Genomic DNA, 23,212 nt, shown 5'->3' with positions numbered 1-23,212 from the left:
CTTTATTGGGACCCTTGAGTGCAAATCATTGTCTAAGTTGCTGGTTAAACCTTTTTTCTTCCAAAAAGAAGAGAAAAACAATGTCCAAAAGTTACTCATCTGGTTTCCCTTTTATTACATATATACATCCAAAGCAAAAGCAGTGAAAGTGAAGAAAGAATAGGTAGTGGTGAAGGAAAAAAGGGATGTAATTTGGGTCCCAATGAAAATTTTATATGTTTCTATTGTCTATATGTGCAATATTACCATTAAAGAGGACAAAATATGTCTGCCTTGTGATTCCTTTCCACACGTGTGCAAGTGTGTCAAATTCCTCTGGTTTCCCATCTGTCTTGTCATTGTTCGTCGTCTTTTTATGTCTATGAAAGTTAATTCTTTTCCATATGACCAAAATATCCTCAAGGATCTCCTCTCCTTTTGACCCATATTGGCATCCTCCTCTTCATTCTTACAGTGGGGAAGTTAACAATGGTGTCATCCTCAGCCACCCACCTATATGTGAAAGAAAATTATTATAAAAACTAATAATAGGCAGGGTCAAGGTTAAACTCTAATATATAGATAACTAATGCTCCTATTATAATAGAAATAACAGATTTATAGCAACCCTCTCAAAAACTTAGTTATTGGGGTTTTAATCCCTATTAATTTATTCCTATGTCTGTCCAAATCCTATTTTGACCATAGCATTCCTTCTCTGTGATAAAATAATGGATTGTATATTACTTTTTAGGAGAATGTAAACTACTATAAATTTGAGTACCTGTACACTCCTTATGAAATGGTAGATTATGGATGTGTAAAGCTACTATTTATTTAAGAAAAAAGTGGTCAAAGCAAGGTTAGGCAGAAAACAAATATGCTTTTTTCCACGGCAAATAGCATTTGTAGCCTTGAGATATAGTGCCCTATAATACAGAAAAATCTTATGCTAGAGTGAGACACTAGATATTGTCTAGAACATGCCAAGATGATTATTTACAGTATCTTTTTATGCAAAATCATATCAGATATCATGAATGGTGGATCTTCCATACATAATGTTTCATTTTCTTTGTGAAGCTGACTATACTTCCAACTGTTTATGGATTGACAGATTAATCTCCAAGGAAGAGGTGGCCCACATATTTAAAAGATTCTAAATCAATCAATTTGCACATCATCTATTCCGTCACAATTTTGGGCACTTAGTCCCTCCCTCTATTATTACATGGTACAAGTGTCTGATAGCATTATTGGTCCATGAAAAAGTTCATGGATAGGATGAACTATCTCCAGCAACTTGTAAGTTTTTGAGTCCAAAATGACTACAAGGTTGCTATCTTCCGCTAACATTTGTCTTTGCTTTAGTGGACCATATATATCTAGTCTGCTACTACTAACTCACTTGGATAAAATCTTTGGAAATCTATGTAACTGGCCAATAGATAAAATCTTGGTTGCAGGAATCTGATTTACCAGCCATACATATATATGGTTAATAAATAAACAAAAAAAAAGAATGGTTTAACGATAGCAACTATAAAAAGGAAGGCGTTCTAAAAGCTACAGATCAAATTGGAAAAATATGAAAAACTATTAGATGCCTTCTGTGATGTTTTTTGTCCTTTTCTTTTCAGGAATGGATGTTGAAATTTGGCATTGCAACTTTTGAAAGTCGCTTAGTTCACTATGACACTTTCTCTTCGTAAGCAGAAAAAATTCCATTCAACTGTGGAAATCTTTAAAAACTAAAGTGATATGAGCCAAACATAATCTTAGGTAGATGGCTTATAAAATAATTTCTTGGGGTTTCACGTGGAAGCACATAACAAGATTTTGGACCTAACAATATTTGGTCTGTTTCTTTTTTGTTTCTAACAAGGAAAACACCCCCCAAAACCCACTAGATTGAACTGTCATAGAAAACCATTTTTATATGCTTTAAAAAAGAAAACTCCGATTGGGTATCTTATTACCTGAATTGAGTGACAAAGTGGTGTAGAAAAATGGAAGCTTCCAGTCTGGCTAAGTCCAGTCCAGGACACAGCCTCTGTCCTCCTCCAAAAGGGGTGAAGTTACAAGTGCTCATGTCTTTGTCCTGTGAATCTTGATTCCATTACTCAAAAGCTGAAAACGACTACCACCAGTAACAAAAAGAGGAGAAAAATAAAAACATTTAACACTCAAAAGAAAAGTCCTCCTTACTTGCCACCTCCATGGATTAAACTCGTAGGGCCAGTCATAATGATTTTCATCAAGATGAACTGATCTAAAATAGGCAAAAACACACCATCCTTTTGGTATGAGATAGCCTTTTATCTCCACATCTTTCATGGCCTTCCTCATCACCCCAATGATAATGTTTCCCATCCTTAGAGTTTCTGTAATCACCTGTTTAATTCCCCCCCCCCCCCCCCCCCCCCCCCCCCACACACACACAAATGGGCGAATATTAGCTTATTATTAGGTTATTAAAGTAGTGGTTTTGATATCATGCTGTTCTAAGGATGACTTACATTTTGCGTAAAAGGTAAAGATAAGTAATCACTCCAGCATAATGGCTCCCCAAGTTGATCTTTATGTCTTTTTAACTTCATATTCTCCTCCTGAGATTAATTATCAGAAAGTTAATCAGTAAGCAGCCACAGTAAATTATTCCTGTAGCACTAGTAATTTTTTTCCATTCATTTTCTTGAAAAAAGAGGAAATATTTTGTTGCTTTCATGAGGTACCTACTATATATTATAAACATAGAGTGGACAAAGACAAACTCTGGTAGCAGCTATATTTTAATATTCCACTTGAACCTAGATCACCAATTACCTATGATACAGGCACAAATAAGAAGGAAGCACTACGATAAGGACAAAGAAAACGAAAACGAAATAGTAAAAAGTGGTCAAAAAATGGACTTGAATGTTGCAAAGTTCCAAAAAGTTATTTATTACAGAAAATGTTGGCTTGCTGAATGGAATTCAAAAATCAACAGTAAAAGCACTAGAGAATGAAAATAAAGGCAATATCTTTGGCTTTTTGCATGCATTTAAATTGACATAGTTAGCAGTGTGATTGTGAATGTAACTCCATTTGATAAAGACAAAAAAATTATTCATACCATTAACTGCTGTAGAGCAGCAGGGCAATCTGATAGGTATTTTATTGCAAGAGTCATAAGAACTGGCACTGAATCCTCTCCTGGTATCATCATATCGATCATGTTATCTGCTATTAGATCATCTGTTAATTGCTCACTTGTGTCGCTCAGCAAGACATCTACCACATCTTTTGGAAAATTGGAGATTCCACTTGTATTTTTTCTGGCTTGTATAGTTTTCTTCACTAGCTTAACCATTTTCTTCTTTGCCTGAAAATAAAATTAAAATGATAAATTATAGGAGTATATATTAAACAGTGTAGAGATTGAATGGTTACTAGAACTCGCCTGTAACGATCTGTAAAGCGTACTTCCGGGAATGTTAATGGGTAACGACATGAGGCCAGCTATGAATTCTTGGAACTGTTTCTTTAGGAATTCCATTTCATCACCAGGATTTAAGCTTATCAATGCCTTGACAAGAACTTGAAAGGCAATCTGGAGACAGAAAGAAAATGTGTCAGTAACTTTAAAAAAAGTCCATGAAACATAATAATTGTGAGTCTAATTTTCACGGACAATATGATTAATTCAGAATTATTATGTAACCCATAACAACTGGATTTCTTATCTATCAAAATCATCATCTAAGTAGAAGCCAGAGATGAAATTCAAAAATCAATAATTGACATAAAAGAAAAGAGAGGGGGGGGAGGAGGGGGGGAAGAGGGGGAGAGAGAGAGAGAGAGAGAGAGAGAGAGAGATTTGTTTAACCATATGTTTACTAAAGCACTTAATAGGCCATAAGCATCTTAGACATGGTAGAAGAAGAAGCAGCCAGGGAAAGATTTAACAGAGAAGGTATCTTTTGTTTTATCTTATGTCTATTGGAACTCTTCCCAAAAAGCTTATCTTACTTTGTGCATAGTAGGAGTTTTCAAGTTCAGAGATAAAATGCTCAATCTCACTCCCCTAGAACTGGGAAAGAGACAGAGACAGAGACAGAGAAAGACAGAGAGATAAAGAAGAGATAGAGAAAACCAACATACGGTTTTTGTTTCATCTTGTATGTAAGTAGGATGGTCCTCACTCCAATTTGCCATTGATTCTTGGACATACTTCTGCATGTCTCTGGTGATTTGAGCTTTAAGATGTGGAGATTTAAAGAAAGCTCCTACAAGTCCATGGATTCTCCTTTGCAAGCTTCCATTTATAAGCAATATAGAAGACTTCCCCATCAGCTCAGTCAGAGATTTTGGGTAAGATGGAACAAAAGCTTTAGCATCACTTTGCAGAACAAATTTACTCACTTCTGCATCTGTGGATACAATTGTTGGATTTCCAAATATATGTGACTTGAACACCTTGCCATACCTGTATCAATACCCAAATGGTACTTGTTTCAAACATCTTCAATATCAACAAATTCACCACCCATAACTATTTATGCAAATAGTGCTAAACTAGAGAAGAAAGTTTCAAATAGCAACTCAAACCCATCTAATTATGTTACTGAAAAATAATGCCAAACACCTTGTGACCATGATAGTATACATTAAAATTGAGAAAACTTGAGCAGAGTAATAAAGAGAGAATATAATATATGATGAGAAAGTAATTAATTCATAAATGGGGTCTTAGCTTTTTTTAACTATTTTGACTGTACTTACATACTCCGACGTTTATCCATGAAGCTCTCAGGGCGGTCAGAGTAAGCGCAGGACACAAACTCGATGGTTTCACCGAGAAAAGGCCAACCAAGGGTGCCTAAAGGAAGTGGCTTTCTTCTGTGTTTTGATCTGAATCTATAGCTGTTCTTGTAGAGTAGAAGAATTATGGCGGACAAGAAAACTGCTGTCACTTGCAGAATCCATAACTTGTCCATTTTGTATAACACACATGCAGAAAACACACGCTCTCTCTCTCTCTCTCTCTCTCTCTCTCTCTCTCTCTCTCTCTACATATATATATACACAAATACACGAGCTACCCTTTAAATAAAATTAATCATGGAAGCAATGAGGACCTTTTATTGTTGATGGAAAAGAATGAATATGCATGTGTACAAACAAGCGTGTGGAAAAGACAGAGAGAGAGAGAGAGAGAGAGCTGTTTTTTGATAATAAGAGAAAGAGAGCTGTTGGACCAAAGGTTGGACATAAGCTCCTATTAAAGACTGGCTTAGCCAAGTAATTCCGCAAGAAAGAAGCTATATATATTGAAGGGTAAGACTTGCTTTCAAGTTTTGTTATAAGCAAGTATCGATTTCTGGTTAGGCTTAGGCAGCTTATTTCTTCTAGACTTGGGGTTTTGTGCATAAAAATAAGGTGGTATGGATCAAATAATAGTTTATAAAAAGGCTTTAAGCGGTGCCAAAGGCAAAAGAAGTTTGGAAAAAAAATTAATATAAATAATATATATAGTTTCATGGGGTTATTATGATAAGTGTGTGTTCTATATATATGCTATATAATATATATAAAGAGCGAGAGAGATAAAGAGAAAGATTACATAAAATGGAAGAGAAATGAAGTCCCACAAGTCCATGATTGAAGTTATGGCAGAGTAGATTGAGGCGGCCCCTTATGGCAGTGGCAGCTGGGTGGCCTCGTGCATTCATGTGAGACTCAATAAGACCAACCACAATCCTCCATCATCATCATCATCATCATCCTCTTTCTCATCTTTCACACTCCAATGGAACCTCTCATGTCATATTCATTCTCCATCCATTCTGCTTTTATATGGTAAAGCCCTCATGTGCCTCCACTTCTTTTTACCCCAAAAAAACATTCTCTCATATAAATATATTTCAGCTAAAGGTAAGAGCAATGCTTGTATTTTTTATAATGCTATAAACACACACCAAAGTGCCCAAGTCCAAAGAATATAGAGGAATATAAACTAATCCCATCACCCCCCTCCTTTTTCTTTTCTTTTGTTTTTTTTTTTTGGGTGTGTAGGGAAGGTTTTATAAAATCCATTCTTTTTGGTTTGGTTTTGTTTTCAAAATCATGCTTTGACTGCTGTTATGATTCTCATACCAACCCTTTTCTTGATTGTACATTTGTTAACTTTTTCATATTTTCTTTATAAGTATATACTTAACAATCGGCTAATTAGGAAGAATCTAATAATAATCGGATCGTATTGGACCATAAAGAAGTTATATACAATTATATTTTTAAACCTATAATTAACTTTGTTGGAGTGTTCATTCAAACATGGCATAACATAGTATTACCCTTTTATGAAAAAATTCAAACTTTTTTCTCAATTAACCTACATCACTCCCTTTCTCTTTCTAGATTGTCTATTTGCGAATTTCATTTATTTTATTCCTCTATATCTATTAAGAATCTTAAAGAATATATTGGGGAGTCTTTGTTTATTCTTTGAAAAGCTTTGTTTATTCTTTGAAAGCATGGAGTCTATGGATCTTGGAGAATATTGTATATTTTGATGGTAGATTATATATATATATATATTTTTATTTTTATTTTGTTTGGTGGGAGTCAGAAGATTTTAAATGGAAGTTGGAAAAATTAATTAAAAGTATATGGCAGTTGTAGTTGGTGCATGAAAGCCTGCATGTTGTGGGAACTCTCTCCTAATTCCAGATGGGGTGTCCACATCCTTTTAGGAAATAGTGCATGCTTGTTTTTATTAGGCCCATGTGAATCTCTATGCCTTAAAGTAGGAGAATATGCTCAACTTCCATTTCCTATCATTTGACATTAAATGGAAAAATATTTATTTTCTTCCAATGGAAATGATGAAAAAGAGAGATTTCAGTACTAAGTTTCACAATCAGAAGAATGTCAAAATGGAAAATTGAAACAGAGCCAACCTAATAATTAACTTCTTTTTGATCTTTTTTGAGATGGGTCTTTCTTTATCCCGGTCATGCTTGCACACTGTCTTTTCCTACAACATCATCAAAGTAAACCATCCATCTTACCCTGCTCTCACAAATTACAACTATGCATATTTGAATCCAGAATATGAACAGATCTAGCAAGGAATCACAGTTTTAATCTGACAAGTACACTATACAATACTGTTATCCCACAGCTAAACGAAAAAGAATTCCAAAAGTTTTAGTCATGCAGTTTGGTAAAGAAAACAGGAGTCATTGCCATCCAAAGAAAGTAGAAGCATAACACCACGACGAACAAAGAAGAGAGAATTCTTTTGAAAAACAAATCTCCCTGTCACAATTTTTATATTCAAGAACAAGTGTTTCAACAGCTAGATGGCTGGAATAGATTTTGCCCGAATAAACTGTTTGAGAATGGCTTTCTCTTCGTCAATTCGCTTCTTTTCTTCAGGATTTTTTGGTTTGACCTTTCTTTTCTCTTCCAAAATCCACTTGAAAATTTCACGCTGTTGATCCTCTGAAACTGGTTCCTGCAACTTTACAGGCTCTTTGATGGTTGGTGCCTGAAGCGGTTTCTCAACAACATGAACAGTTGTAGAAGATGTTGTTGAAACTGGAGGTGTGAATTCTTCCTCTACATCTGTATCCTTCTTTTTTGTCCTCATAAAGAGGTAAGCTACAAAGTTCAGACAAACCACAGTTCAATAAGAATTGCCTTAAGATCCGAAAAAACTATATCAATAAACTAGCTTCAAACAGTCAGATTGAGTATTTTGAGTGTCCAATTTTTTTCCCTTTAATACAACAAGGCAGAAGTGAATTCTTGATAAAGCATGCTACGGAAGTGATCCAATGATATAACAAACGAGCAAAATGCAAATTTGAAACAAATCAATTAAGCATGTGAGACATTTATCTCATGCCTGTAAAAGTCTGCTTAACCATTCCAATTGCGCTGTGTCTACACAGAACATTTTATTCCAATTGTGTTGTGTCCACATAGAACATTTTTATTCTGATACGAAGCTTCTTGATGTTCTACTGGCAAACATGGTCCCACTAAAGCATAACGAACGTGAATCTCAAAATGTTCATTATAATAATTTAACCTCATGACCAACCCCAATTCCACAATGCCTATGATCTCACTTCATACTATTGTCTTTATTTCTACATCTCTTAATTCATTCAGTGCTATATTAAGAAAAGATTACGCTAAGAAAGATTATAGGATGTCAAATCACTGAACCAAAACAGGTATTGCATTTTCCTTTATTCTGGGTTGGCTGGTGCCAGTTGTGATGGAGACTATTTTTCATGACCAAATGCAGTGCAGACCTAAATACAACAATTACTACATCAGACAAAGTATTACAAACCGAAAAAGTCAAAAATTCTTGGAATGCATAATTGTTTTGTCAAATTAGAAACAATCCTGGAGTTCATAGCACATCTCACAGTATTGTCATGGAACCTTCAGCGTGAGGTTAGTTCAGGAAGATGTAAGTTACCTACCCGACTACATCTATGGTCTAGCCAGCAGATGATACCCATAAAGAGGTTCTGGAACAAGGGGCTTTCATGGGATAGCTCCATAAGGTGTTCCTATATACTGTGGTTTTTCTAAATTTTGGTATGAATAATCCAAATAAATACTTCTTTTTTTTTTTTTTTCTTTTTCTTTTTTTTTTTTCTGATTTCATACGGAAGATGTCTAAAACTTGTATATTCTGAAATAGAAAGCATGCCCTATACCTATTACCTAAAACCTGATCAATTAATTAGAGCAAAGAAAGGAAGATGATGAACTAAAGGGCATAACACGTATGTTGTCAAATCTAAGACCAAAGCAGAGACCTTAGTAATAGAGAAACTTATATAGGCATTTACTGAATGATTACGCCAAGCACATTATAAGGACAAAGGTGCACCAGTGAGAAATTTTCAAGTTATGGTGAATAAGCACCTTTGAGACACTCTTATCCCATTCAAAAATATCTCACCAATACAATACTACTGCTCTTCCTGCTATTCTTGGGATTTCAATAATGCTTTTTTTTTTTTTTTCAATGCCCATTTGTCTCTTGGTAGACCAAATAATCATGATATTAAAATAAATAATAAAAACGCAGATTACTCAGTAACACAATCCAGAAATTTCAGCAAAAGGCGGTAAAAACCCTAACCCATCATTCTAACAACATGGCACCCATTAAAATATCCAAGAAACATTGAAGAAGCATTCAAATCACTCTTCAAGCTAAGATATTAGAACCATTTGAGCATTTCACGCATTAAAATCACTATGCAATTGCATACATATCCATAAGATATAAACCCACACATAAGCACAGAAAATTCTGAAAAAACAATTAGCTGAAGGATAAGAGAAAGAAAAAAAAAAAATTTGAGACCTCCAACAGCAATATTAACGGTCAGAATCATAGGCCAGAGGAACTTGTAACGCCGCGCAAACGACTCCTTTGGTGGCTGAGGTGGTGGCTTAGATGAAGAAGACTGAGTCCCCATTGAAGACGAAGATGAAGAAGAAGACAGCGGCTTCGGCGGCAACGGCGAAGAAAAGTCCTTACCTTTCTGTTGCTCTTGAAATTGTTTCAGCTGTGCTGTTCATTCAGATTCACAAAGCAACCAGTGAGATTGGTACCAAAAACCCCCTCCCAATTATTGAAACAGAGAAAACCGAAGACTTTTTTATCAAGCAAAAGAAGATTCTTTGCTGGTGGTTATGAGATAGAAATGGCTGTCTTTGTTTTCTTGGAAAATAAGAAAAAAGAAAATCAAATAAATATATAGAATAATGGGTATTTACCCTTACCCTTTTTGGGTTTGTTGGTGAAGAGCTTTGGAGCTTCGGCCATTGTTACTGACTTATGCACCTTCTTCTTCTTCTTCTTCTTCTTCTTCTTCTTCCTCCGTCTACGTCTTTTGTTGCCGCCACCGTGCGTTCTGAATACTACGCCTGGTAAATTTCGCTTTATTTATTTACTCGAAAGTCAAAAACAAGTTCTTTTTTTGGTTGGCAATTTCTTTTATTTATTTTCCCAATTTTAAAAGGCTAACTTTTACAAATGCAAATTTTTTTTTTTTTTTTTTATTATCCATTTGGAACATGCCAATTGACAATATCAATTGGTAATAACTCTCCCGATCAAATCCCATCTTATCAAATAATAATAATAATAATTTTTATGATTATGGAATTGGCAAGTGGGTAACTTTCACTTCAAAAAATAAAATAAACATTCCAGTTATAAGAAAGCTCAATTTAATTTTGATGCGTTATAATAATATGAGCAAAATGACCAATTAAATTTATCAAGCTGTCTATTAACTTTTGTTGGTAAATAAGTTGGATATGAACTGATCCCGTTATTGTACTACACATTTATTTGCTTCCGGCATTTATATATTGATAGTAATCTAGTCTAATCTATTATAAAATGACCCTCATACTTTATCATATTAAGGGTCTATTGGTCAATTGTATCTTACATATACATTCATATACATATATATATATATATATATATATTACCCAATCATGGCATTTCCAAAGTTTTAGACTTTCCAACGACAACGACGCTTATATTTTGGGAAGGAAAGATCAAATTATCCATTATACATATATCACTACCAAAAAGAAAACAAAAACACAAATAACATATATAAAGGATGCATAAGAAAATTGGTCAATGCAATTCATTTCGGCCCTTATAATCGTCCATCTTTTATTCCCACAAAAATAATAATAATAAATAAAATAAAATAAAATCGTCCTCCTTTCTTTCTTTGTCCACATTGTTCTCAGACAAACACTACCTGTGTCCTGTATTCAGTAATATAAGATTACACAAAATTTTGCTTCGGATTTCTTGATGAACCATATAAACAAATGTTTTGATTTACACTTTCCTGACTAACTAGTCCAAGTTTTACAGTTTGTTTAACCAGAAAATCCAATAAAAGGAGAAGACCCCAAAAAAAAAAAAAAAAGGTCAAATGTCCAATAAAGATAACTGTCGTCCTAAACTCTAGTCATACAAGTTTCCGAAATTCCAATATGAAATACAGTGTCACAAACCGTGGTTTAATGATTCTGACGTTTTCTATCTCCATCAACCTCAAACCCACCTTTCATTAAATCAACTCCAAGAACGACCACCACCATAACCCTTACCTCGATCCCGAAAACCTCCATGACCTGATCAAATTTATGCATTGGGAAAAATAGATTTAGTAAACGCATTGGAGATATTTCACACCAATATTCTGCACAAATCAATATGAGTTTTTGTGTATGCCCAGCAACTCACCTGAAGGGGGAGGAGGTGCACCACGGCCCATTGCTGCCAATTCAGGACTGACCTTTTGTCCGGCTTCCTCAAGTATGGTAATGAGCTCCTTTGCAAATCTAGCATTAGCAGCTGTGAAGAAAGTATAAGCCGTTCCTTTTGCCCCAGCTCTTCCAGTACGCCCTATGCGGTGAACATAGTCCTCAAGGGATCCAGGGAAGTCATAATTTATAACATATTTCACATCCTTCACATCTGCCACCAAAAGGGAGATTAAAAATGCAATTTCTCAGACAAGTCTTAGATTGACGCTCATATACTGGAAAAGGTGAAAGGAAACAAACAAAGAAAAGAACCACTTTGGCATATGACGCATCATCAAATGATTTAATAAATCCCACAATTTCCTATATTGAACGGATTTACTAATTCTAGGACACCTAACCATAAAAAAGGAATAAAATGCTCTGGAAGAAAACAGCATCCAATATCAACAGCACCGAAAGAAGGCTGAAGCAGGGGGAAGGGATCCCAACTATACCTAAACCACGAGCTGCAACATCTGTTGCTGTCATTATAGGGCTCTTCCCAGCTTTAAACTCAGAGAGGACCCAGTCCCTCTCTGCTTGACTTTTATCACCATGTATCGAGAGGGCAGGCCAACCATCCATTCGAAGCTGTCTTGTGATCTGATCACATCCTTTCTTAGTATCCATAAATATAAGTATTCTGCTGCCATCCATGATTTCCTCCAGCAACTTTACCAATCTGGAAAAACAAAATAAAGTCAGTGAAATTATCCTGCAGTAAATTGAACTAGAAAGAACATAAATAATAAGAACAAGATAGAATATGCCCCAACTTGTTATATTTCTGACTTTCAGAAACAATGTCAACATGCTGGCGGATTGCATGGTTCGCTTTCAAATCTGAAGAACCTATTGTCACCTGTGCAAGGTTCAAAAGTGCCAATCAAGAATTAGCATATTATATATGAGAACATCCACCACCTACAACTTTTGGCAAAATTATAAGAAGCAAAGCAAAAAACTTCCTAGCAAGTGAATACACTTTATTTTACTACAAGTAAAGACAAAGTAATTTACTTTATAAGGGTTATAAAGGAACTGTCTTGCTAGCTGTTCAACCTCCTTTGGCCAGGTAGCACTCCAGTACAATGTTTGACGGTCTGGGCGAATCTGCATAGGACCCTTATTACTTTAAATCAACCATTTTCATGAGATAAACTAAATAAGAAAGAAAGAGAGAGATAGATGGAGACAAGGTACGCAGCGGATAGTCAATTTTATTATATATCTATTAGTGTTTCATTCAATAGGATGGGTGACCAAAAAATTCAAACCATAGGAGTGTAAAATATCAAACCTGAGAAACAATTTTCCGTATCTGAGGCTCAAACCCCATGTCTAACATCCGATCAGCCTCATCCAACACGAGATAAGTGACCCTTCGCAAGTTTGTATGATGTGATTCCATCATATCAATCAACCTACCAGGTGTGGCAATTACAATCTCAACCCCTGAGATAGAAAAGGAATATAAATGACATTAACAACACAACAAAAATCCTAGAACTAGAAAACCTGCATATTGAAATTCATAACAAAAAGCAGGTTCCATCCAGAACTTAATCAGTTGAGAAATGAAAGTCAATATTATATGATACCAACAATATCTCACAATTAAATGCACCACCAACCTTTCTGGAGATCACGAACTTGAGGCCCCTTTGGAACCCCACCATATATGCATGTGTTTTTTATCTTTGATGATGCACCAAATTTAGCAGCTTCCTGTTGAATTTGAACAGCAAGTTCACGAGTTGGAGCTAAAACTAACACAATAGGACCATCTCCAGGAGCTGAAGGAATAAGCAGTAGCAGTTACCAAGTCTGTACAGTGCCTCAAAAAGAATTATAAACAAAAGAAGCCATTCATCTTGAAGATTATATGTTTACCTAGAATTGGCTGGGCATTGACATGGACAATTGCAGGCAAAAGGTATGCAAGTGTCTTCCCTGATCCTGTTTCAGCAATCCCAATGAGATCACGGCCTCTAAGAGCCATTGGCCATCCTTGAGATTGAATGGGTGTTGGCTCAACAAAACCAGCTCTTGTAATTTCTTGCAAAACATAATCTGGAGTTGAACAAGAACATTCTTGTTAGAAGTTTCTCCAAGGAAACATCTTATCATCCAAAAGAAACTTGACAATGTAAGTTAACAAAAATTCAATGAACATTTTGACAAAACAAACATATAAGTTGGAACTTTAGATTAAGCAATAATGAAAATTTTTGGGCATTCTCTTAGATAGTTAATTTTAGCTAGTCCCCATCATTACATCAATGCTTCTGAATCAGAAGGTATGTTATTGAGTAAAACATCTAGATTCAAATATTCTGATCTTGTCTAAATGACGATTCTACCAGACCATTTGTCCACTCAGGATTATATGACCGCTTGAAAAGGTGTAGTGTCTACAACTACAATCTGATTCAATTTCTTTTTCAGATACTCCACTGTCTGAATCTTCTTCTAAGAAACTATTTAGATCTCTTGTCCTTCTAACCTAAAAAATTCCACATTTAACTTCTGCTGGAAATAAGTTTATCCCAACCCAATATATATACATAGAAGAGAATCAAATGCCTAGTCATCCCTACTCATTTTATATGCTAATAGCAAGAGTGACAAATCATAAAGATGATCCCTTAAATTGAAAGGAAAAAAATCAGTAAATGAATACAAATCATACAATTATACATGTATATCACATATTAAGCACATTGAGCTAACCAAAGGCTTACTAAGTTCAACCTTTTACAACAAAATACGTCATTGTTTTAAAATTGTAACATTCCAACTTTACAGTTTATTCAGTCACATTGTATACTAAATGAATCAAAGTGAAACTTGAAACCATAAAGAGAACGGTTATTCCCAAAGGAAAAGAAAAAAACCTGGAAATCCGACATCACGAAAACTCTTGACTGGTTTTGGAACATCACGTCCTTCAACTGTAATTTCCCTCCTTTGTCTATACTCCTCAACTTCTTTTTCCGACATTGCAGCTACTTCTGGTGACTCGACATAAAAGTTCTTCTCAAAACGAGTCAACCCATCCAAATCCAACTTCCTAGGTGGCTCAGTACTCTCATAGTCTTTCTTGCCTGATGAGGAACGCACCGAGCCAGCATAGCCCGTAGACCCACCAAACCCTGAATCACTATACCCAACACAAAAGTTCACAAGAAAAAAATATCAATTTAAGCCAAACCAACCAATTAGTCATAAATGTGGCCACTGAAAAAAACAAATATACATACACAGAAAAAAGAAAAGCAACAAATTCGCATAAAATGAATCAGCCTATGATTTTGAGCAAATAGGCAAACACTTTAGAGCACAAATTAGTAGAATTTGTATTAACAAATTGCTTAAGAACAACAAGAAGAAGTACTAAATTCAGGCAAAACAAAACAAGAGGAGATGAATAATAAATTTGAAAACAATGAGTTTGAGAGTTGGTTTTGGGCAGAACGCGAAAGTAACCCATTAAAGTGAATGAACCCCACGAAGAATTAGAATTCACGAAAGCAATGGAAATTGCGAATGAATTGAATTGAAGGTATACAAAAGAAACCCACATATCCATTTATGCAAAAGCTAACGTATATTCAAAAATAAAAACAAAAAACCCACGAAGGAGTTTACACGTACCTTCTTCGGTCACGGTAAGACGCGGGGTCACCGGAGCGGCTGTCGTAGCGGCTCATGGTATATAGCTTGCGATACCCACGTGTGATATTATCAGAAAACCAAACTTCTGAGGGGTTTTAGAACGAAAGCGCAGCAAAAAGCACTTGCAGGTGGTCAAAATATTCGAACAACAACACACACAGAGCGAGCAACAAAACCCCCCACTCTCTCTCTCTCTCTCTTTCTCTGGTCTCTACAGCTCGTGGTTTGCTAGCCTTACGGATCTGTGCATCGAACTGTGCACGAAGCACCACTTAAAAAGAGACACGTTTTGGTGCCAAAAAAAAAAGGGCTACGAAACTACTCCAAAACGGTGAATTTTACGACATGTCGTTGATTTCACATAGTTATTATAGGAGGTGTAAATAGAGCCATCTCGTCCTTGATTCTGATCTGGCCCATTAGGCCCATCTACTAAAACCCATTCAAAACCCCATTCCCATAATTTCCCGATTTTTATTTTATATTAATTTAATTTTGGGTCGTCGATTTCGTTTTCGGTACCCGAAATTCTCAGAGAAAAGAACAATGAATATGAACGCGGTATCAGTAGTTCCTTCTTCTTCATCACCGGCACTGAGCGCCGGAGTGAGAGTGAGATCTTCATGGGACACTCAACAGATGCTTCCTTACAATCCCAATGCCCCAAGGAAGCTGAAGAAGAACAAACCCACCTCACAACCCCCACCAACTGTTACCTTATCGACCTCAACCACCCGTACCATCCTCACCATCGCCGACCTCCTTAAACGACCAACTCCAGCTCCAGGTGAGCAACACCCACAATTCCCCAACTGTTATTCCATTCTTGTTCCCACTTTTTCTTTTGCTTTTCTTAATTTTTCTCTTTTTTTTTTTTTTTTTTTCCCTCTTCTATTCTATTGTCGTTAGTTTTCTTTTTCAAATGCTTTTTAAGACTGTAATTGCCTGCTTAGGAGCATTGAATGCACTCAATGACAATTGGGGTTTTCAATTTTTTTAAAATAAATATTTGTCAGTTCGTTAGATGTGTTGGTGGCTTCAAAAAACTTTATTGATTGGTTCTTGTTTGTATATTCCTGTGTACTGAAATTCTAAGATAATTACTCATCTTATTTTCGTCGAGAAATTTGATTTTGAATTCTTTTTTTTTTTCTGTTAATTTTAGTTTCTGACATTAATCTAATAGAAAGGGTCCTGGCATAGTTGTTTTTAGTTCTTGTTTTTTTTGTTTTTGATATTTTAGATACCTTTATTCATTTTCCAATTGAAGCTTTAATGATAATGGTCTAAATGGAACCTAATCCTGTAGAAGAAACAGCAAAAAAGGAAGAGTTTTATTTGGGCTACGAGCAATGGATGCCTAGTCCACCAAAAGTTCAGAAGCCCAGATCTGTATTCAATGCAGCTTCATTAGCATATATTGGCGATTCCATCTACGAGGTTTTGTTTCTTTTCTTTTTTTGGCTTACGATGCATGTTTCTTGTTCAACTTATTTAGTACCACCGTTAGCCACGGCACATGCTCAATATTTATGTGGTTTATATCTTTAGAAGTATGTATTTTATGTTATTCTATGAAGCTGCAAACCAAGAAAAAGGCGTTTACACATATTTATTAAAAAAAATAAAAATAAAAAATGCAGCATTGAAGCACTCATTTGTGGATGATTGATTGATTTAGAAGGCAAATCTGTCTTTTCATTGCCCTAGAGAGCACTATATGCCTCACCAGCATTATTATTACTGACATAATTACTCTGCTGCTGATATTTGGCCTTCCTGCAATGCTTACTACCACTTTTTTGAATACATGCAGCTATATGCGCGAAGACACTTTTTGTTTCCTCCTCTGAGTATTGAAGAATATAATGATCGGGTGATGGCAGTTGTACGTTGTGAAGCACAAGTACGAAGTTTGAAACCTTTTCCAATTTTTGATTAAATAAGAAGTAACATGACATTTTGAAGATTCTTTTTTGTCTTTCCAATTTTATGTGCATCTAATGTGGTTATGCATTTTGATTCATAATTTCTATGAATTTAGTTTTTAACGACACTAAAGTCATGCACTAGTGTTTAACTGTAGTTATGTGGTTGGCAAATGGATTGATTAGAAGCAACCGAGTAAGTACATAAATTGATTAATTTTTGTGTCTGTTTCACTTCAGGATGCATTGCTCCAAAAACTTTTGCATGACGATTACTTATCGGAACAAGAAAGGTTAGCCGAAGATTTCAGGCTTTTTAAATTCTGTGGAAATTCTTCTGGTTCAGTTTATGAACTTTTATGTTGAGGAATCATGAAGAAATGCATGATCCCTTGTATGCTTTTTCTTCTTCATGTGAAATTTATAAAGAAAAATTCTGAATTAATATTTGGTAGTTATTTATTGTTTTTCCTTATATGGTGTAAAGTCCTCTGACAAAATTTGGCATGATAAATATTTCTTAATTGTTGCTCCAGAAATGTTCTCCGATGGGGAAAGAATATCAATTCAGCTAAAACACGAACCAAAAAGCGTGCTGGTGCAGCAGTGTACAATAGAGCATCTTCACTGGAAACATTGGTCAGTGCCCTTGTGCATTGGTTTTTCCCATGATGATTGTGTTTCTTAAGAATGTTTTTTTCATTTACTCTAGAGTTGACTGATGATAAACTTGGTCCTGGAAGGAAAATGGCTGCTGACCATGTTTTCAGCATGATTAACTGTGCTGAATTATATCTAGTATTCAAATGGTTTTTCCCATTAAAACCTTGCAATCTGACACATAACTCTGGCTAACATTATTGCATCTCATTATTTTTGTATATTTTATTCAATCATGCTAGTAGAAAGACTGAAGCTGTAACACGTTTATCACATTATAAAATACTGGAGATGGCTCAGAACTGGTAAGATATTTAATTAAAATCCTTGATGGAAACCATGAGCCAGTATTGAAGAACTTATTTTTTTGGACTGTTAACTAAGCTAGTGATCCCATCTTTTGTAGATTGGTTACCTCTACCTGACAAACTTGAAACGTTTGGAAGAAATCATGCAAAAGTTGGGATTCTCTACCGATTCTTCAATACAGTTGACATTGGATGAAGTAAACGGTAAGTGAAACTCCTTTCTTTTCTTTTTTATTTTGACCGTATATATAATGGTGGATATCCTTTAGTAGTCATTTTTTCATGCTTGGCGCTATTTCCTTCTATGAATATTATGCTGCCCTAACCACCACCCTCACCGTAGTAGGAGGTGAGCACAAGGAAAGTTGACATTGAGAGATCTACCGCAAAATGCTTAATGGTGCTAAAATACTATAAAAGGCATAACATTTGTGTTGTACAGGAAAGCAGGATATAGCCTTGAAATGCACAAATTATGAATCGTTGAAAGTAGTCCCCCAAATGGTTTATAATATCATTGCCCTCCCGAATAGAAGTCTGTTTTAAAAATGCCCTACTTTATTTTCCTTTTCAAGACATGAGAAACTATATACACACATGTTCAAGTTCGTTAATCTTCTTCTTTAGTTTCTTATATACCCCTTTTGTCCCTTTGTCGTTCAGCAATCCAGCAATCTGGTTTACCACATATTGGCGGGCAAAGACAATAGTTGGTGAAGATGCCAATGATTCAAGGATACTCATCAAATATCTGTCATAAGCTGCTTTGTATATCTTCTTTGTATTCATGCAACTTATAGGAAAGATATTGAAGAAAAGTTTGAAGTCATTTCCCTTTGCTTAGTTTGGTGACTAACTGTTCTAGATGCAAAATAGACTTTGTATTCGGAATTTTCTGTTATCACGTACGGCCATTACAGAAACCGCCTTAGGCACTCCATCCATAAACGTCTCATCCTACGGAGGCTGTCCGAAGCTGAAAAGCCCATAATATAGGCCCAAATGCTGCATGTTGGATCAAAGCTGAACCAAGGGTGTCTGCTAGGCCTGGCTCGATCCTTATAGAAGAAATATTGATTTTTTTTTTTTTTTGGGTAAATAGAAGAAATATTGACTTTTTTGTTCTTTAAAATTACCGGTTACATTTCACAGCAAAAGGAGAAAATACACGCTTCGAGTGAGAAACCAATTTCTGGCAGAGCCAAATTTCAAATTTTAGAAAACAAATTTTTTTAAAATTTAAAGAAACTCAAAAATGAGAGAGAGAATAAGAAATGAACAACATATGTCTTCTAGGTGATAAGGCCTATTCATTTATCCTCTACCAGTTGTGCAGCATAGAAAATGTATGGTGTGCAGAAGGGAAATCAGATAACCTCACGGCAAGTCTGCAAGAAAGCAAGATTATTTCTTATTTTAACATACCCACAAGGAAGATTGGTGTTCTTTCAAATTTACTCAATATTTTCATTTTTCATGAAATTACTAGATATGTTTATGAAAATTATTTCTGTCTCAACCTCAGCATTCAACTTCATGAGGAAATTTGTTTTCCCTTATAGAGGATTATTGAGAAAGTTTCAGATACAATTACAAATTGGCCCAGCTAAAATAACAGTGACACTGTTAGTTCTCCAAGCAAGATTTAAAAATATCTAGTTTTAATAATTAGAATGGCATGCACTTTCCTTGAATGTGAAGAAAGATTAACAAAGTATGTAAACCTCGAAAGGTTGGAGCTATTTGGTTTTAGAGTCCAAGAAATTAGATGAATAGTACTTGTTGGACCTTCGAAGAAGTATAAAGGCAATGCCGATTGCTGAAAGGTTAAGGCTGAGTGGTTTAATGGTTTTGTGTGGGGACATTGATAAGAGAAAGTGCATATTCTAAAGTCAGGATTTGGTCCCATCCTGACCCACAAAGGAGAAAATGGCGAGCCAGATAGAGAGAGACAGTGTTTATGGTTAGATCTGCATTAATGATATAAATTTTTGGTGGAACTAAAATTTTGCCAAAACTTGAAAATGGGTTGTGAATATTGATTGAAGTTTTGAAAAGTAAATTGGAGAATCAAATAAATTTTATTTTTAATATAATGAATTAAAAGCACAAGCTCCACACCAAAAAATAAAGAACGAGTGGTTGGTGCCTGGTGGTGAGGGTATCATTTTCTGAGATTAAGACCCTTCAAGTCTATGATCCGCTTGCTAAATATTATTAATCACTTCCAATCGTATACTACTGGAAATATTCCCATAATCCATCATAAAAGAACAAAAGCTGATTTCCATCAATATTTGAACTTTTTATATTCTATGTTTAACAAACTAATATGCCAAAACCTTGATAAGACCCTCTCAAATTAAATGAATGAATACATAACAAAAATTTCTGCTCTATAATTAGAAAAATTACATTCTCATACACAAAATCCATATACAAGTATAGAATAACTTGAAGAAATAAAATACGGAGCTGTTCTGTCATGATAAGATAAACCACAGTTCATCAACAATATTGCAAGTTTACGACTGATGATTAAAGCCCCACATTATCCTAAGCAAATTTCATACACATCTACAAATAATATATATGGCAGATCTAAAAAGAAAGCTAAATATGACTTTCATTTTTCTCAAGTTTTGACAGATCAGAAACTCTTTTGGGGCCCCTTTGAAAAATTTGCATTTTTATATTTTCTGAATGTTATTGGTTGGTAAGCAAGAACAAATCGGATAGGTATGAGAGTGAGTAATAAGCATATTTGTTATTCAGGGTTTGTGGGGAACCATTTTCCGTGTGGAACACAAAAACAATATAATACTTTGATGCTTTTGGAATATTGCAGATTTCATGTCTCTTTTCCCATTAAGACAGTATAAATTTTGTACCAAAAAATGATACTAGAGATGTTGGATGTTAAGCGAAGTGAACAGATAACCAATATAATATACTAATGGTCTAAAAACCAAAAAAAAATAATAAATAAATTAAAAACAATAAAATGCATAAAATAAGTTGATAATTAATCTTACCCATTTTCTCTTTTTTTTTCTTTCCGGTTTAAACTTCACCATCAAATTGTCACTTTAAGAACATTAATTCGTACCCACTGAGTCACTCCTATGCTTAAACACGTACCTTAAAGCTAATACTAATATTGATTTCTACTGTTGTAATGGATTAATTAATAACTAGGACCACTAAATCCCATATCCAAACAAGTTTACTACAAGGGCTATCCTAAAGGAGACTAGCATGTTGTGGCAAACTAATCCATAAGAAGATGAACTTCAATTTGTTATGCTGTCCACAGATTCCTCATGCATCATCATCCTTAGAACATCAAAATCAAACTGTTTCCATGTAATTGTCTATGTAGTCTTCATTGTCCCATTGTTCTTTCTGATGAGCCATCCTTATCTTGTGCTATATCCATTAAAGCAATAACTGCTGCAGATTATAATGTGTGATACATGCATTGTTTTTGCATTGCAGAGAGAAGTTTGATGTCATTGTCTGTGAGAGAAGTTAATATTTTGTCTTAAAAAAAAAAAAATCATGAATAAAGGATAAAAATAAATAAATAAGTTCTTATGAGAAAACAAGAAGGAAAAAAAAAAAAAAAAAAAGGAAGGACAATGGCCCATTGATCAAAGGTGGTACACCAGCACAGACATTGGTCATTTCCAAATGCAAGTGGACTGTCAAATGAGAATTCAGGACCCACTCAATAGAAATTGTGTTGGATCAAAAACATATTGCACAACTATTGAACGAAGGAACTCTGGGTATAGAGAGATCAGAAACATGAAAAAGGTAATAGTTGTGGTTGGAGATTGGGTAGGCTGAGATCCTTATTATTCCTCAGCTGTCTGCAAATACTAAAAATGATATTGAATAGCTTATTATGGACAAGGTAAAGATCTTTTTAGGTATTAAAAATAACTGCCTTGTATTTCACGCCATATTTTCCTTTATTTGTTGAGTAAAAAGAAAAAATTGCTTGCCCAGTGAGTTTTTTTTTTTTTTTTTTTTGGGTTGCTTGCTTTTGATTGTCTAGCCTTACCATTCTCTGTTTATTCTTTTTTACCAATTCAAAGTACTTTTTAAGATGCCAAAAGATTTCTCTTGTCAATCATCAAATTTTTATTTAATTATGGTCTGAAATAAAATATTTCCCTTAAACTCTGCCAATATCCAAAAGCTGGCTCTCATCCATCCACATCTAAGCCCTAGATTTTAATGGACATATTTTCCTTTACTTGCTAATAACGTCACACTTGTCATCCTCAACAAGCGACACACCACGTGTATAGCACATTCTCACAATAATTTTCACAACTAAAATTGGGATATACTAACAATCTTTGATTAATCAAAGATATGAATGTACTTACGTTGTAATCAAACATGCCCAAATAGCAGAGTTGAAAGCAATGAGCCGGCTACTTTTTTTATTATGTTGAAGAAATTGTTGTGGCTGGTGATGAAAAAAGTGGGGTCAAAGAAAACCAATTAACTTCACCTAGTTAGAACTCACAGCTAATCGTCTAAAAAAAAACCTTAATCTGACCAAATCCCACAATACCAAAATGGTAAATAAAAAACAAAAAATCAAAATTGAATGATAAAATATTTCCATTATATCTAGAAAAATGCAAGATTTAGCAGGAAGAAAAAGACCCTAAATAAAGGAAAGCTTTAATGCAATTTTTTCATGTCAATTTTACAAGGATTGCTACATATGTCAACTTCATTGAGAACAATTTATCATTGCTAACCTCTACTTTATTTTATGACAGCTTCTCAAATCTTCTTATGTAGTGGTTTTGTTTGGTCAGTTGCACAAAAGCAACTACTGCTTGCTAGAGAGTTGAAGATAAGGCAAATTGGGATCCTTCCTCATGTATTGTAGGGTCACCATAACCAAAAGAGAGTCTTTTTGGATATGGGCAGTTTTGTTATAAAATGGCCTTACATGAATGGCTGGCAATACAATCTTAAATAAAGATAAAGTGCCCCTTTTTTTTTCTTTTCTTTTTTTCTTCCAAAACCAATTTCTAGACTTCAAACATTCAGGAGCTTCTTGTTATTATTTTTTTTAATAAGACCAAATAATATAACATTTTTTTTCCACATTTGGTTCAGAACTTCCTCGTAAAGAATTATACGATAAGGCCTATCCTTTTATCATCCACAACCAGAAATAGTAGTATTTAAGAGATTTGGTGATGAAAAATGGATGAGTGCAAAAACATGCTGCATTATATGGAAAGAAAA

The 23,212-nt window shown here is 34.8% G+C and overlaps 4 protein-coding genes across 9 annotated transcripts; 1 reads left to right on the top strand and 3 right to left on the bottom strand.

The window, feature by feature from the left end:
- Positions 1 to 14: 14 nt before the first annotated feature.
- On the bottom strand, positions 15 to 5,745 carry LOC107403831 (3-epi-6-deoxocathasterone 23-monooxygenase CYP90D1). Of its 2 annotated transcripts, none has more exons than XM_016010743.4 (8): positions 4,747 to 5,582; positions 4,126 to 4,450; positions 3,425 to 3,574; positions 3,098 to 3,346; positions 2,499 to 2,588; positions 2,188 to 2,373; positions 1,959 to 2,080; positions 15 to 492 (listed from the first exon to the last, which is right to left on the bottom strand). In XM_016010743.4, the coding sequence occupies exons 1-8, from the start codon at positions 4,959 to 4,961 to the stop codon at positions 399 to 401; spliced, it is 1,431 nt and encodes a 476-aa protein (XP_015866229.3). In that variant the 5' UTR covers positions 4,962 to 5,582; the 3' UTR covers positions 15 to 398. The 2 variants fall into 2 exon arrangements, with proteins under 2 accessions (XP_015866229.3, XP_048336113.2); XM_048480156.2 differs by lacking the exon at positions 15 to 492 and adding an exon at positions 541 to 1,449 and having other exon boundaries at positions 4,747 to 5,745.
- Positions 5,746 to 7,091: 1,346 nt separating this feature from the next.
- Positions 7,092 to 9,971, bottom strand: LOC107403802 (uncharacterized). Its single transcript, XM_016010718.4, has 3 exons — positions 9,793 to 9,971; positions 9,371 to 9,580; positions 7,092 to 7,632 (listed from the first exon to the last, which is right to left on the bottom strand). The coding sequence occupies exons 1-3, from the start codon at positions 9,833 to 9,835 to the stop codon at positions 7,328 to 7,330; spliced, it is 558 nt and encodes a 185-aa protein (XP_015866204.2). The 5' UTR covers positions 9,836 to 9,971; the 3' UTR covers positions 7,092 to 7,327.
- A 752-nt stretch (positions 9,972 to 10,723) lies between these two features.
- On the bottom strand, positions 10,724 to 15,268 carry LOC107403752 (DEAD-box ATP-dependent RNA helicase 20). The gene is made up of 10 exons (XM_016010669.4): positions 15,013 to 15,268; positions 14,253 to 14,518; positions 13,249 to 13,428; positions 12,990 to 13,151; positions 12,656 to 12,810; positions 12,376 to 12,468; positions 12,132 to 12,217; positions 11,811 to 12,037; positions 11,291 to 11,524; positions 10,724 to 11,178 (listed from the first exon to the last, which is right to left on the bottom strand). Exons 1-10 carry the CDS (start codon positions 15,066 to 15,068, stop codon positions 11,120 to 11,122), a joined length of 1,518 nt encoding a protein of 505 aa, XP_015866155.3. The 5' UTR covers positions 15,069 to 15,268; the 3' UTR covers positions 10,724 to 11,119.
- Positions 15,269 to 15,516: 248 nt separating this feature from the next.
- On the top strand, positions 15,517 to 18,772 carry LOC107403820 (uncharacterized). 5 transcript variants are annotated; one of them, XR_009639426.1, is made up of 8 exons: positions 15,517 to 15,820; positions 16,343 to 16,473; positions 16,850 to 16,939; positions 17,202 to 17,254; positions 17,498 to 17,600; positions 17,867 to 17,926; positions 18,028 to 18,133; positions 18,593 to 18,615. XR_009639426.1 is itself a non-coding variant. In XM_016010736.4 (7 exons), the coding sequence occupies exons 1-7, from the start codon at positions 15,580 to 15,582 to the stop codon at positions 18,637 to 18,639; spliced, it is 771 nt and encodes a 256-aa protein (XP_015866222.2). In that variant the 5' UTR covers positions 15,517 to 15,579; the 3' UTR covers positions 18,640 to 18,772. The 5 variants fall into 5 exon arrangements, 3 of the variants coding, with proteins under 3 accessions (XP_015866222.2, XP_060674477.1, XP_048337287.1); XR_009639427.1 differs by having other exon boundaries at positions 17,864 to 17,926; XM_016010736.4 differs by lacking the exon at positions 17,867 to 17,926 and having other exon boundaries at positions 18,593 to 18,772.
- Positions 18,773 to 23,212: the final 4,440 nt, after the last annotated feature.

This window comes from Ziziphus jujuba, chromosome 1 (genome assembly GCF_031755915.1).
Source record: "Ziziphus jujuba cultivar Dongzao chromosome 1, ASM3175591v1".
Classification (NCBI taxonomy): Eukaryota; Viridiplantae; Streptophyta; class Magnoliopsida; order Rosales; family Rhamnaceae; genus Ziziphus; species Ziziphus jujuba.
This window is presented reverse-complemented; position numbering and strand designations above follow the sequence as displayed.